Raw genomic sequence first — 15,515 nt, 5'->3', positions numbered from 1 at the left:
ATCTACTGTCCCATCCCAGCTTTTTGTCAGCTGGATTCTTCCCCTGTGTGGACATCTTAATGTCAAGAAAAATTCTTGGTTTAAAGCTGAACAGACAATGTCTACCAAGTTTGGAATTCGTGTATTCGAGGCCAGTGTATTCCCTGTCATAAACTCAGCTTGAGGAGAAGTTTTTAAGAGTGGAAAAAAATAAAGAAATAAAGAAAAGGAAAATAATATGAGACATACAGTCCTCTTTGGACCAATGCCCAAATACAAAGTTGTTCCAGGGCTGCAGAGCTGTCAGTGTTAGATTGAGATACTTCCTTCTTGCTACTCTCTACTTGTGTTTGAGTTCAATGTCTGAGTGCCCAGCACTTTTTTATCAAGAACAAGACGAAGAGTTTTCAGGGTTTGCATTGCTGACAGTGCACAATGAAGGAAGAGGCTCTGTCAGGGGTGCAAAGTGAAATCACCAGAGCATGTCAGTGCCACAGACAGAGCCGTTTCATACCCCTCCAGTTATTTTATGGGTATTTAAACACCTTTATCTGTCAGGATGAACATTCTGTTCCAGCTCTTAGTACATGAGAGAACTTCCTGTGGTAGTATCTACAAGACAAAACAGAACAAACAACCCCAAAACAAGAACTGAGAAAACCCCACAAACCTAAAGAAGAACCCAAAACCAAACAACAGCAAAAGCCAGCCAAGGAAGGATGAATACACAGGAAAAAAAAAAAAAAAAAAAAAAAAAAAAAAAAGAAAAAAAAAAAAAAAAAGAAAAAAAAAAGAAAAAAAAGCTAGTAACAGAGAGGGGGAAGATGATACTTTAATTGCATGTTCATCAAAATAGCATTGGCTGGTCTCTGTTTTTCCTGATACTCCTATTAATTGCTTCAGTATAATTATCTGTTGGCAAAAATGATCTGTGGATTTTGTCTAGAAAAATAAATTGGAATTAGAATATTAGCAGGTTTTACTAGTAGTTCTTCCCTCTCTCCCCACTGTTCCTGCTTTATCCCCAGTTATCTTTGTTACCTTGACAGAGAGCTGCTTACACGTTATTATAGCATGAATATTTATCAACTTGCAAAGATACACAAAAATAATTACCTATGCTGGTAGGATTCTACAGTAATTATACCAGCAAAGAAAGACATTTAAAGTTCAACACAGAGCACAGAGCATTTCAGTCCTCTCACTAGTTTTAGATCTTCAGGGTAGGACAAAACTGGAGTTGTGTATTTAACCTGTGTGATGTGTGATTCACTTTGGATGTGATAGAAGGAGGGATTTCACCAATTAACTTTATTTTAGTGATGATATTTATTATATTTTCTCTTCCATCTTACTCCCTGTTCTTCAATTAATTCAATATATTTCTGTTAAAAATAAAGAGTCTACATAGACTGTGAATGATTATTGTTATTAAGTCTGCCATTTTCTAACAGAATTATCTTGATCCGGAGAAACAAGTGTTAAAATTAAATAGCAATACTTTTGAATACTAATAGATTTCTTTTTCATTGAGAGTTGAGTAGTTTCCATTAATTTGTAAATTTGCTTTGTTAACAGTTCAAATCTCTCATGCCTTTTGAGACAGCACCCCTTCTCATCTTCCAATTTCATTTTGTTGTATCTTCAGGTTGAAAAGGACTTTTTATTAAAACTGCAGTAGAATTTGCGAGGATAGCAAGTTGCAACACCTGGGTTTATACTGCATTATAGTAGTGAAATGAAACCTTCCGGAATCTGAAAATAATAAATGATTGTGACTTATTTTCTTAGTCTTTCAATAAGCAAATGTTGAACAATTCCCATCATCCGCATCCATCTACTAATTCCTTTCCTTTTAAATAATAAATTTAATAATTATGAGCAATGTATCTGCAGACATTAACCAAAATCTCTTTGTGAGTATGGCAGAATACAGTATAGCCCCAAACTGGAAATCGTCTGGTTTCACTTGTCAGAGAATCCTGGCTCTTCTGCAGTAAATGTGAATGCTGTCCTTAGACTAAATAGAAATAAGAAGTACTCCTTTGTGGTTTATTCTGAGGCCGTGTTTGTGTACACATAATTCAATGTTTTAATCTGAGTTGGAGTAGTACCACATTTCTACACTTTTAGAAAAAGTTTATTTTGTCTAACTTAAATATCAGATGTCTCTGTCTTGGACTGCTTCCCCACATGAAGCTGAAGTCTGAACTTTGTATTTGACAAGTTGCTCTTAAGTTCAAGTCACTTGCTGGTGAATTTCTGGAATGTATTCTGAGTTTCTGAAATGTAGCTCAATCAAAGGTCAGCATAGCTGTTCCAAACAGATTCAGAGTGTCTTGAATTAACAATTGACCAAGAACAAATTTAGTTACACATCCATTTTGGCTGTCTCAGTTTATTCTCTTTTTCAGTTATTCAGTTTTATTGAAAAAGACCTAAAATGTATGATATTCTCATAATATAATTTTATTAGCCACAGCAATTACTGAATTATTCATATGAATATTAAGAAATTGGTAATGGAATAAGATCTGGTCCATTTGACAATGAATAGGCCAGCAGGTATTTGTAAAATCATATTTTCTTAAAAAGCCCCTATTGTTCAAAAAAGGAAAAAGTTTTAATTTCCCTGTTTTAAAGCATTAAAACCTTGACTGAAAAGCACAGAACCGTTTCTGAAAGTGCAGAAATTATCCTAATGGTGCAGAAGATACGTGTGACTCTACGTGAAAATTCCAAACAGCTCCCAAACAGGAATGTACTTCCATCTCTGGGGGTGTCCTGAGAAGGCAGGCAAGATAAAGGAAATTCAGATGACGGCAAACCGTGCTGAATTATGCTTTGCCATACACCCCTATACACAGTGTCTCCAGAGTTATTACCTGGGTTACATGCACAGAGCTGCAGGTTGGTCACCCTTGGCTGCAGGGATGTGGTGCAGTGAAAGGACTGGAAAAAGGGTAGATAAGTATAGAAAGAAAAAAATAATTAGAGAAACATCATTTGCACCATTGAAAATGTTATCATATGTGGACTAGTTTAATTCTCAGTGGTTGGTATTAAATTCATTAGCATTTGTTGCCCAGATTAGAAAAGAAAGAAATTTGAAAGCAGACAATGTCTTTAGGGACATGGAGCTGGTAGGAGGTCTGCATCTTCAGTCTCTTTTTCTATTGAATTTACCACTCTGAGAGAAGATTAAAAGTAAGATATGAAGCTAAGGCCTCGTTTTAAAAGCTGAAACTGCCTTTGGGATTTGAATTCCAATGCTGGCTTAAAGAAAACTTAAAAAAAGTTCTTTCCGAAGCTGGAATAACTTTCAGAGTGACTGGAGAAAGGACAGGGATAAGAAAGATGAAATAAGACAGTGTTTAAGCATATGCAGAGGAACAAACAGTCAGAAGTGATAAAGGATTAAAAATGTCAGGACAAAAACGTCAGTGAATGACTGTACCATAAAGATCAACCTCAGGAAAGATTATATGCAGGATGCCTCATTAAATATTGAATAAATATTTTTAATAGTGTGCAATAGTCTCACAGATAATGCTTCTTATACTTTCTACCAATATTTTTGGTGATCACTTTTCTCATGCAGTCCTAATCCCATTCCCCATTTTCATGATTGAATGCTGTGGACTTCTGTAAAGTCTCTTCATTCCATCAGGCAGCTCCATCTCTGCCCTAGTGCCCACAATCTTCTAAGAAAAATAATTTTAATTAAGGTATATATTATACTGTAAATATATATATATATATGTAAATATATTTATTGGTATATTGGACTACAGTAGTACCCAAAATAGTAACAGTTAAAATCTTTATTACAAAAGCAGAAACTAATATTCCTTGATACAGGCAGAACCTGTCATTCTGTATTCTTCTTCCAACCACCACACCTGTAAAAGGGCCAAGTTTAAATTGCTACAGACTAGGCACAGGCCTTTTTTAATAGCTGTTTTATGTTCCTTTGAGCTGCCTAGCTTGTATTAAAACAGGTCATAAACCTTACAGTTATTCACTACTGTGATCATTCATTTGACAAGCTTTAATCTCACAGCCTGCTGGGAAACCCAGCACCTTTTTTTTTTTTTTCCCAGTTATTGTTATTTTCTACCCTTTTTTTTTTTTTTTAAGTAGTAGACACTATATACTAGATAAGGTAAATATCAAGCTGTTCAAACATTTTGGGACCTGGCTGGGGCCACAGCTTGACAGCAAGGTAGGTGCAGTGCAAAGTCTGTTAGGACCCACCTAACTCATCCCTGTGTCAAGGGCTACATCTCAGGGCTCCCTGGCTCTTATCTTCTCACTGACCCTTACCCATCTGCTCTGGCATATTTGCATTCCACAGCAATTCACAGAGTTCACAGGAATTTGACTTTGAAACAGAAAGAGGCTCTGGTTGTAATTATGCTTCCATACTATGCAAGATAGAAAAGGAGGTGAACTGCATGACACAGCTCCTTACAAACAGGAGCCCTTGCAAGGCCGCTGGAAGGAGTCCAGTGTAGTTCCCAGCAGGTTAATGTACCCACACCACACTTGTGTTAATTCAGGTATCTGAACCATCTGCATTAAAGCCACCATTGTACTCTTGAGACATACTCTGAAACACTCCAATCAATTCCAATCTCAATCCATATTCCTGTCATGTGGTTGAGAAAGAGCTGTTACCTGCATTAAGTTATTGTGAATTAAAATCAATACACAAAGCTTGGCAGCATCCTAACAGGCCATTGCCATAGATTGCTTTAAAAGAAGTCTTAGTCTCCTTGCTGGGAAATGGGAGGAACTGGGAAGAGGGACTGACATTCTTTGTTAATTTCTTGTAAATAGCACTAAACTAAAGACCATAATAAATCCAGAAGCTGTCATTTCACTCAGGAGGGAAAAATACTCTTTAAAATACTGTAACTGAAAGAACAAACTTCATGTCTAATTGAAGATGACAATTAAAATATCAAAAAAGTGACAGACTACACACATGGATAAGAATAGGCCAAATGTAAAATCCCCTTAATATTCTACTCAGTTTCTGGGATGTGATTGAGCTTCTTCCTATAGAAAAGGTGACTTTTCTATTAGTGCTACTGACTTTCTAATCAATCTGTTTGAAAAGGTAGGATCAGAGAATAGTGGGTTTCGGTGCCAATACACAGCCCCTTGGCACAATATTTAGTTATCCAAGATCTTGCAGATTTGAATCCTTCATCTATGCTTTAGTTTTTATTAAGGGGTGGGGGCTGTGTTATGTTTTGCAGAAATTTTATACCTGTTGATAGTGGGAGAATTTCTGTAATGAAAGAATGAAATGTTTCAATTAAATTTTGGTCATTGATTCTAACGTGAGTTAATGGTCATTGTTGTTCAATTAAAAATAACAAGCTGCTGTGCTGTTCCTAGCCAAATAAAATCCCCAAAACAGCAGTCAATAAAGCACTTGAGGAAATTAAGTATTTGGGGCTCCATATTTCACGAAAATCTTTTGGGGAAGGAAATGCAAAATGACTAACATATAAAAAGGGGCCAATAATTATTTTTGGAGTCAAGGAAAAAGTGATTTTGCCCAGCAACAAAACAATAGCATCTTGTGCTTGAAAATACGTTGGTTGTAGCTTATCAGACTTAATGTTTCTTGTTGGTTATAATGGCTTTGCTTGGTCATCCAGCAGCCATTGGGAGTGGAGAAATCTAGTAATAAGCTTGAATTTCAGTTTGGGGAGCAGTTTCTTAACATTTGCAGGGAATGGGAGTTTTAAAAGTGTCACAGTGAATATTTATTTCATGAGATAGCCAAGGCTCAGCCTGGGCTATGGGAATCATTTAGTGTGCCTGTCCACTGTTTCTGGAGTCAGGGTCAAACACAGATTGACAGTTTTGCCCACAGCTGAACTTCATTTCTCGCTTTCTTTTTTTCTTTTCTTTCCTTTCTCTCACTACTTTCAATAGAGAAAGAGGGAAAATTTAGTGAATGTAGAGTCCTATTCAATGGAGTGTCGCTATGAAAGTATTATATTCCAGTATGTTCAGAAAATTTTGATGAGTAGACACAGGTCATTTTCATATGCTTTATGAGTTCTAACCACCAATATAATTACCTAATTTCAAAATTCTCTTCGTAGAATCATTTAGTTTGGAAAAGACCTTTAAGATCATCAAGTCCTACCATTCAGCCATCTCTGCCAAGCCCACCACTAAACCATGTCCCAAAGTGCCACATCTACGTGTCTCCAACGTCTACAAATGTCTCCAGGGACAGTGACTTCAGCACTCCCCTGGGCAGCCTGCTCCAAAGATTGACTACCCTTTCAGTGAAGAGATTTTTCCTAATATCCAAAGTAATTCACCCCTGGCACGACTTGAGGCCATTTCCTCTTGTGCTGTAGTTTGTTTCTTGAGAAGAGAGGCCAATTACCACCTTGCCATAGCCTCCCTTCATGTACTTGTAGGGAGTAATTATGTCCCCCAGAGCCTCCTTTTCTCCAGGCTAAACCCCTCCACCTCCCATGGAGCTACCGTTTGTGTTGTAAATCCCAGTACTGAGTAGTTTCTCTGACCTCAAAAGCCATTTTTTTTTAACCCAATATTTTCTGTGTAGTGCCCTGGCAAGGAAGTTTCTGTCCATGCTAAGGGGGTAAAGAGGATTTAGCTGACCAGGAAAATAATCCAGAGCATTCTGTTTTGCTTTTGCCTTTTCATTTGTAAAGTACATCCTAGTTCTTTAGCATTTTTATATTTAGAACAAGTAAAAGACCTTTACAAATAAGTGCAGCAGAGTAGTGTATCATAGCTTCATATAATTTCTATCCTGAAATAAGTCTCAAAGCCACAGAATCCACACTTTTAATTGGCAAGAAAAATCTATCTTATTGCCCAGTGGTCTCCTAATGAGGTGTTAGGCATGGGTAAGTTCTAGGCATGGGTAAAGCCACAAATAGCTGAGTTAAGACCACCACTTCCTTGTGAACAGCCCACTGAACCCAACTTTTTTCTTCTTCTCATGTATTTAATTAGAGTGCTGTGTTTAAGATCTGAATGAAAATTTCCTGTTGTTTCAATAAACTTCTCTGTAATTTTTCCAAAAAGAGAGCCTCTGTGAAAAAATACTGGGTCTTTAAAACTAGATTTTCATTGAGGAACTGAAAGATTACCATCAAAGCTTGGCATTTAAAGTCACTATTCTACTGGCTAAAAATCATCCTAAATAGAAACTCTGGGTTTAGGGAACTGAACTTCTGAAAAGCAATCATTCTCTTGTTCTCCCTCTCTGCCTCCTCTAAGGCTGGAATTTGTTGCTTGACTTTATCATCCACATCTGTAGCACAGCTACAAACAGATGTTTCTCTTTGATTGTCTAATTAATTAACACAACCAAGTTAAACTCAGCTTAATTGTTCTTTTCTGCTATTTAGCTTGAGTATTGCTCCATCTGTTTTCGAGCATGAAGGTCTTCCATGCCCAACAGCTTTTCTCTCCTTTCCTCTTTTAAAGTTTATTAGGGGTTGTAGTTAAGAACATAAAAAGATTCCTTCAAACCAGATATTTTATCCAAATTATTGGTATGTCTGAGAATTTCATCAGAGTAAATAGGAACTTTTTTTTACTTTTAAGTCCTAGACTCTTGGAGTATGTAGCAAATTGTCCTGGTTCTGGCCTGGACAAGGTTAATATTTGCAGTAGCCAGGAGGAGACTTGGCTAGGACCCACAGGTTGTGCTATGCCATCTCACACTAGCTTCCAGGGATGCTGAGAACGTTTAATTATATCAGTCCTAGTGTGTAGTCTATGGTTAACTTCTATCAGTCTTAGTTTGGGGCTTCTTCTTTAAAACGTGTGTAAATAGGGAAATGAATGGAGAAAAAGATTTTCTTGAGCTACTTCACCAGAGTATTTGTGCTATCATGTCATCTTCCCAACACTTTCCCTTTTTTATGCCATGTTGCCTTAATCTTGGGTTCACCTTTATCCTTCCTAAGGTGTGCCAGTCTAGCATTTTGGGGTGGTTTCTCTTGCTTGAGGGACATAATCACCTCTGAAGCCAGGCTTTGTCTTCCTACAGCCACAAAAAGCAACATGCATGACAGCTTCACCCAATATAACCTTTACGTGTTTGCTGCTGACTTTGATTTTGCCGCAGGTGGTTTTGGCTGTGTGGTGCTTAGCTGTCCACCTCAGTTAACCCACAGTCCTGTGTAAAATCCACCAAGTCTTAAACCTATCCTGCTTTGAATCAGGCCAGCACAGATTTGAACCCAAGAAGAAACCAGGCAGTGGTAACTGTGGAGCTGTTTTAAGAAGCCCTTATCACAGGCTTAGCAGTGCTGCATTCAGCTGACAAGGGGGCATGTTCCAAGTAAAGTTGAATGAAAATAGTCCCTCTCTTAAAGGATCTCCACTGAGATTGGATGAAAAACCATCCCCTAAATATACTGGATGTCTTTGTGGTTCAGCAAGGCAGATCATCAACCTTGCAAAAAAAAGAAGGATGTGCAGCCCATTTATTTTCTTTTATTTTTCATCTCAGTCATGAATGTTGTGACTTGTTTGCTTTTCCAGACCTCCGTGGCTTTACAGGCTGTTAAATCTGTTCTTAAGTCCCCTAGAGAGGTGTTTCCAAGAGGAAGAAAAGGAGAAGCAAGAGCAGTGGCCTTCCTTGGATCACTTCACTGTATTCTGGAACAATTTAGGTTTGGAGCGATCCTGGGTGGCAGCTGTGTGGAACAGGGTAAATATTAGAGCAGGTTGTTGGAATGGTGTCCAGGGGAGTGCTGAACATCTCCATGGCTGAGAGTTGTATGGATTCTCTGATACAGACCTTCTTATATAGTTGGAATTAACACTTCCTTTGGAGAAAAAAGTGTATCAGGATTTGCCTGAATGTATTGGGGTCAAAAGAACCTTCATCATCCGGGTGAATTTTTCCACCTCCAAAATCATCAATTAGCTCGTCGGATTTTCACAGCTATTTTCTGCAAGCTCATCATTGTTCTCATTATTTTGCTGTGTTTATTTTCTTCCTGCAAGTTCAACTTTCTTAAGGATGGAGACAATCATTTTAACATCCATACTGTAGGGATGTATGCACCTTTCCATAGCTCCCATAGTACCCTTCCAGTGCAAAAAAAAAAAAAAAAAAAAAAAAAAAAGGACAACTGGCATAGTTTCAGGCTGCAGCATTTATGAGGGGAAAATATCAAGACAAATATTTTTGTCCTCTTTCAGTGCATTCTCAGAAATGTAAACAATTGCACAAAAAAACATCATGGCAGTTGATTGGTTTTGTTTTGTTTGGAATGTGATTAAAGGGTTTGCTGCTCCAGACTTCAACAAAAATTGTGAAATGTTCATTGTTTTGCATAAAGCTGATTGACTGTATTTCATTACATGTGCATAGGACACTGGACATTGGGTTTTTTTCAACAGCAAACAATATTACATTGCTTAATAAAGGACTATTAAGTCTTAATAAAGATATTAGTTGGGACTAACTGCATTTTAAACAGCATATTAAATCACTACAGTGAGCAACTAGATAGAAAATCAGTTTATGACCAACTATTTTCTAAATAATTTAGTGAGAAAATTAATCCTTTCTTATATGAAAATTATCAACTTCTAAAATGTCCTTTGTACACATAAATCTTTAGAATTTTGTGCATAGTGGGTTTAGATTGATAAACTAACATTTTTATTTGTTGCAGAAACTTCTTTCCAGTAATTTTGAGTCTATATTTATGGAATCTATCATTCAGGTGATCAACAAAGCTGAATTCATTTTGTGCTCTCATTTAAGAGGAGCTTTCATCAACTTAGTCTCAATTTCTTCAATGTTCTTGGAACCTGGGCCCTGGAAAACTACTTTAAAAATTCATTTTACTTTCTCCCCTCCATTTTTAGTTAATTTCAGTGATCATGGATGGGAGAAAGAAATTCTACCTGACAACTAAAAATAATAACTTGAGACAGTCCACCCTTAACTCTTTTTTTTTGCCCCTGGGGTTTGTTTGTTTGTTTGTTTGGGTTTTTTGTTTGTTTGGGTTTTTGTTTGTTTGTCTTTGGTGTGTTTTTGATGGGTTTTTTTGTCAGGGGTGGGGTTGTTTGGTTAGTTTCCTATTTGTTTGAGGTTTGGGATTGGGTTTTTTCCTGGATTTCCTGGAGTCAGAAGAGAACATCCTGCCAGTGCAGTCTGGTTGCATCCTTTCTTCTTTGGCAGCGTCCTCAGCGTGTGGCTGTCCTTGAGAATATTTACTTAAGCGTTTACAAATTATGCTTTCTTATTTCACGAACATCCTGCCTGCAATTCAATGACACCTGTTCATATGAAAAGACATTCCAGCAAGCTGAAAATATTAATGAGGTATAGGATTAGTGAAAAAAATGATAAAAATACTCTGGCTTCAAAGTAATTTACAGATACAAGTAGTAGAATAATAAAGAAATATTTTAAACACCAACAAAAATGCTACTGTAGATACAGTTAAAGATTGGGCCACAAACACTGCAAAAAGTCAATTCTGTTTTCTTCTATCTGCTTGTGAGTTTTGCAGACCAGAACTAAGTGGTCAGGGAGTGGTTCCATGGGCTTGTCCTGGCCAAGCCATGACGAGTCAGAACTAACTGTTTTGCATGCCAGAATAGGTGTTTATGTGAACCTTATACAAAATTACAGCACTATGCAATGAATTAAAAGAAAGACATGTAGCATATTTAAAAAACTATCTGTTACAGCACCTTAGTGCTTTTGGGGATAATTTAGTATTTTGCTGTACTTAGATCAGACAGGTGTTTTCAGAGAAAATAAAGAACAAGCCTGAGTGAAATCCAAATATGCCAAATATATATGTTTTGTCCTTAGAAATATGATCTGGATTTTTGTATTTTTTTTAAAATAAGTGAAGGGGAGTGTCTAGAAATTAATTTTGCGACAGGAAGAATAACAGAGCACGGGCATTTTAATAACAAAATAGAGAAAACTATAACAAGTCTTTGGAAAAGTAAGAAGAGCAAGTTGTTTAGAAATCTGACCTTTCATCATCAGCTTTTGGTATCTATTTGCATCCTTTGTGGTGGTCATCTTTTAGATGAATGTTCATCAATCATTCTTATATACAGCCTTATGTCCTATAATTGATTGTCCCCAAACTAATGAAATGGAGTTTCTTTGGATAGAACTATTTAAATTTAACTAACCTATATTCAGGTTTCAGTAGAAGGACAAGAACAATGCATGTTTCAGTTTTGCCATGTTTTCCTTTCCTTACAACATGAATTAGTGGCTGCATTAGGTACAGAGTTTGCCCAGCTAGTGGAAAATGGCAGTGCTGTAGAATCCTCCATATTTATGGCCAGACATTGAGTGTATGTCTGTCCTGCTGACCATAAGTGTGGTCAGCAGGCAATACTAAAAAGCATTTCAGTTGAAATGCTACAGAAGAATATTGACTTTTGAAATACACAATAAAGAATAAAATTTCTCTGTTGAAGGAAATTCAAACCAAAGTAGCATTTTGCACAATGTAAGGGGCATTGCTAACAATGCATTTTAGGAAAGTTTTGTATAAATAATACTTTAATAGTTCCTCCTGTTGTTTAAAAAAACCCAGCACCCAAACATGGCATATAATTGCTTTATTAACAGATTCCTCTTTCTTTTTTTTTTTTTTTCTTTTTTTTTTTCTTTTTTTTTTGTTTAGGAAGAGCCTTTTGTCATGGTGTCTGAAAATGTTCTGGGAAAACCAAAGAAGTACCAAGGCTTCTCAATAGATGTGTTGGAAGCCTTGGCCACTTACCTCGGCTTTAAATATGAAATTTATGTAGCACCGGATCACAAGTATGGGAGTCCTCAGGATGATGGGTCTTGGAACGGCCTGATAGGAGAACTGGTGTTTAAGGTAAGGGCATTAATAATTTACTGAGTATGTATGAAGTATGTTCTGTTTGGAGCAGCCAGTAACCTTTTTTATGGGTAGTTGGTAACACTTTGCTTACCGCACTTTGCCAGCACTTGAACAGTGTGAATTGGATAGCACCGAAAAAGCTGGAAATTATACTTGTTAGGAACTGTTTAAGAAGCAGGGCAATCTCTTTTTTTTTTTTTTTCCAACCAAAGTAAAATCTAAATGTAGTCAAATAATGGGATCCACAGCATCCTAATTAGTTTGGCAAGACCTGACACAAATTACTTGAAAAGGCTGTTCAAAAGAGAAAAAATTGCTGTTGCCGTAATTAGTGATACATTACATAAATAATGTATAGCATTACAAAAATGTTGGTGTGATGAATACATGAAGTATATAATAAACAGAAAATGTTTTATTGATCTATAATAACACATTATGTAGATGTATTAATATATTATCTATTCTGTAATTAATAAACTATTTAGTCTACTTAATTTGACATTAATTGTTCAATATTATATCATAAATAAATTGAACCAAATGCATATGCAACGTTTTCCTCTTCTCTTTTTGTCCATTCCTTGCATCTTATCTGTTTGGAATTTTTCCCATTGGGAAAGAAAAGATTTGGCAGACTCTATTCTGCTGGTGCCTCATTCGTACTGTAAATATATATATAGTATGAATATATGTATTTTGTTTGCTCTTAATTAATGTGTGGGGGTAGCTTTTACAGCTATGTAGCCTGTCACTTGTGCTTCCTTAAAGAACTGCAGTAGATATTCGTGTAAATAACTTAGACATTGGCTATAGAAGTGTTTTTCCAAATGTGCAGGTGGAATTTAATTCATAAACACAAATAAGAGTAAGGAGAACCATGGTCAGGTGCAGGACCCAAGTCTTTCAATAAAAGAAAAGAAAATAATTTTTTAAAAAATTACCCTCCGTGGGTAAAAAGTTACTGATAGGTTTAACCTATTCTGCCTTCCTGAGCAAGCGGGAAGCCTGTTGGAATGGAAAAACCCATCTACTCATTCTGTACCCATATCACCTTTCATACACCTACGTTGTAATACTAAACTGCCTTTGCCATTTCCTTATGTCCTTATGAAGCTGGAAGGTGAAATTATGTGTTCACAATTGGTAAGCTAGACACAGCTAGAAAAGCAGATTTTCTATCACTTTCTGAACCTTAACAACTAAAAATCCCTCATCTAATTTTGAGATGTAACACTACAATGGCCCATTGCTGTATTTTTAACCATTCTTTCTGCCTCTTAATCTGATATTATGCTACACCCTACTCTATACAGTATTCATCAGGCCACTACATAACACAGACTGGAAGGGTCTTAATTCTATATGGTCTGGAAATGGAAGTGGGCCTGGAATGTTTTTAATTTATTTGCAGCAGATGATTGGTAAGGCAGAACTCATAACAACTCAAATGGCCCCAAGGAAAGACATGTATGGCATTCCTGTCCCTTGGCAGGCAGGGATTCAAACATATAGCTCACTGAAGGTGGTAACCACCCAGATCTGTAAATCCATGTCTCAAGTGCAGCAGATTTACCAGGCTGTTAGGATTTTGCTGTAAATGAATCTTCATGGATATGAAATCTTCCTGCACATCTGCAGTGTATGAAGAGTGAATGGAACTGCATTTGGAATTCAAACCCCATGTTTTCCCTATACCATGGCAGTGTATAATTTTTCATCTTCCTTACCGTTATATAATTCATGAGCAGTAAAGGTTCACTGTGTCCTCTCCCATTCTCTGTCCCTCTTAAGGCAAAAGAACCTCTGGGCGACCAGCCAGTGTCTATCTACCCCTCACCAAGTGCAAGCTGTTCTTGAAAGACTGCTTTCTTATTTACTGCAAACTGAGTTCTGCTCCCAGAACTCAAATTTCCATCCGCTTGGCAACTTTATAAGGGGAAGTAAAGGAGCAGAGAATAGTTTTAAATTAAAGGCCTAACCTGTTTGAAACACAGCATTTCCTTGTTTTCCCAACCAAGTTTTACATGACAGTCTGGCCAACAAGTGGAGGAATTCCAGAAGCAGTGGGAGTACTCTTTGCCTGTTGGTGTGTTAGCCAGGAATGAGCTCTGCAAGAGACAAGTCTCACTCAAGGGTAGTGGAAAATAGCTGCTGTCTCTTTTTAAGTGCAAAGAATCATACAACCATTTAGCTTGGAAAAGATCTTTAAGATCATCAAGTCCAACTGCTATCCAGCACTGCCAAGTCAATCACTAAACCGTATCCCAGAGTGCCATGTCTTCTTGTCTTTTCACGCCTGGGAGGGTGACTAAGCCACTTCTCTGGGCTGTCTGTTCCAATGCTTGGCCACCTTTTCAGTGAATGAAGTTTTTCTAACATCTCCTGGCACAATTGGATGCCATTTCTTCTTGTCATATTTCTTGCTACTGGGGAGATCAATCCCCACCTTATTACAGCCAGGAGGTAGTTGCAGAGATCATATCATTGAGGAGGGTCTCTTTGGCCACTCCAGAAGATGTGCCGTATGAAATAGCAGTTGCTGTAGCAACCACATGATTTCTGTGCTCAAGATCAATATTCACTTCTTGCATTAACCATCTTCAGCATGCAGCAGTCTCTGGTGCAGGTCCTGGTATCAGGGAGAGCAGTCCCAGGCTGATCCTGTTTGCAGCAGCCCTGCTGGAGTGGGATGGCAGGGCAGGAGCCCAGCTGTGCCAAGTACATGCGCTGGGCCCACAGCTGGCTTCACAGACATGACATTGTGCCAAGTTCATTCTGTTCCAGCTTTGAAGGCAAGGTTTCTGTTGGCTGCTAAAATAGGAGCTGGAATCAGCAGAACATAGTAAGTGGTCTTTAATTTGAACTTGGAAGCCGATTCAAACTCCCCTCCTTTGATTGTCAGGATTTATATTAGGTACACACTTGGTCCATGCACCTTTTCTAGTCAGAATAAGCTGAATGTAACCCTGCTATACAAAGGTTTCTGTTTGCTAAACACCTGAACCAGGTGGTCTTCAGAGAATAAATGCTCTTGGAGAGAAACACTTGGTGCTCTTGTCCCTCTCCTGTCAAATGACCAGGGCTCTCATTGCATCTTGTAGAGCTTCATCTCACAAACAGGATTAGTTCAGAGAGCAGCAGCCCTCTGTGGAGAGGCTAAAACCATCTCATGGGAGCAGTGCTTTACCACAAATCTTGCTCTTACTGTTAATTACCTGTGTCTTCTCACAGTGACTCCTTTAGTTGCCCTCTATCCAGATTGCCTGAGGGATAAGCCTGTGTGTCAGGCAAGAGAAGTGGCTAATGCCTCTTCTGGGAGAGCACACTAGGCCTTCCAGCATGACTCTGGGCTTTCTGGTGGTACTCACATTCATCAGCCATTGCTTTTCACATCTCACCGTGCTACCTTGATTGCCATAATTTTTTTCCAGTGAGGAGCCATGAGGAAGAAAATAGCATAGGGAAAACAGCCTGATTCCACTTAGGTCCAGCAGAAAAAGAAAAATACATGCTTAATCATTTCTAAGTGAAACTGCAAATCGAGTAGAAGACTCTTATGAGGCTCTTCTTCTATTGCACCTTCTTAACAGAAGTGGTATAAGAAGGGAGAAACCATACAGGGAGGACAAA

The 15,515-nt window shown here is 37.7% G+C and overlaps 1 protein-coding gene across 3 annotated transcripts in view; it reads left to right on the top strand.

Annotated features, from left to right (window-relative positions):
• The window catches only part of GRID2 (glutamate ionotropic receptor delta type subunit 2), a 675,112-nt gene that overhangs the window by 534,019 nt on the left and 125,578 nt on the right, over nt 1-15,515 (top strand). For all 3 annotated transcript variants that reach the window (XR_010721503.1, XM_066186372.1, XM_066186371.1), the window contains exon 10: nt 11,679-11,876. Coding sequence is in view for 2 of the 3 variants with exons in the window: in XM_066186372.1 (XP_066042469.1) it covers nt 11,679-11,876 (198 nt within the window). In the remaining variant the exon portion in view is untranslated. The remainder of the gene's footprint in view (nt 1-11,678; nt 11,877-15,515) is intronic.

The sequence above is a fragment of the Chamaea fasciata genome, unplaced genomic scaffold (assembly GCF_029207755.1).
Source record: "Chamaea fasciata isolate MVZ Bird 193981 ecotype frontalis unplaced genomic scaffold, bChaFas1.0.hap1 SCAF_6, whole genome shotgun sequence".
In the NCBI taxonomy this organism is placed as follows: Eukaryota; Metazoa; Chordata; class Aves; order Passeriformes; family Sylviidae; genus Chamaea; species Chamaea fasciata.
The sequence above is the reverse complement of the archived record's forward strand: the minus strand, read 5'-3'. Positions and strand labels throughout refer to the sequence as shown.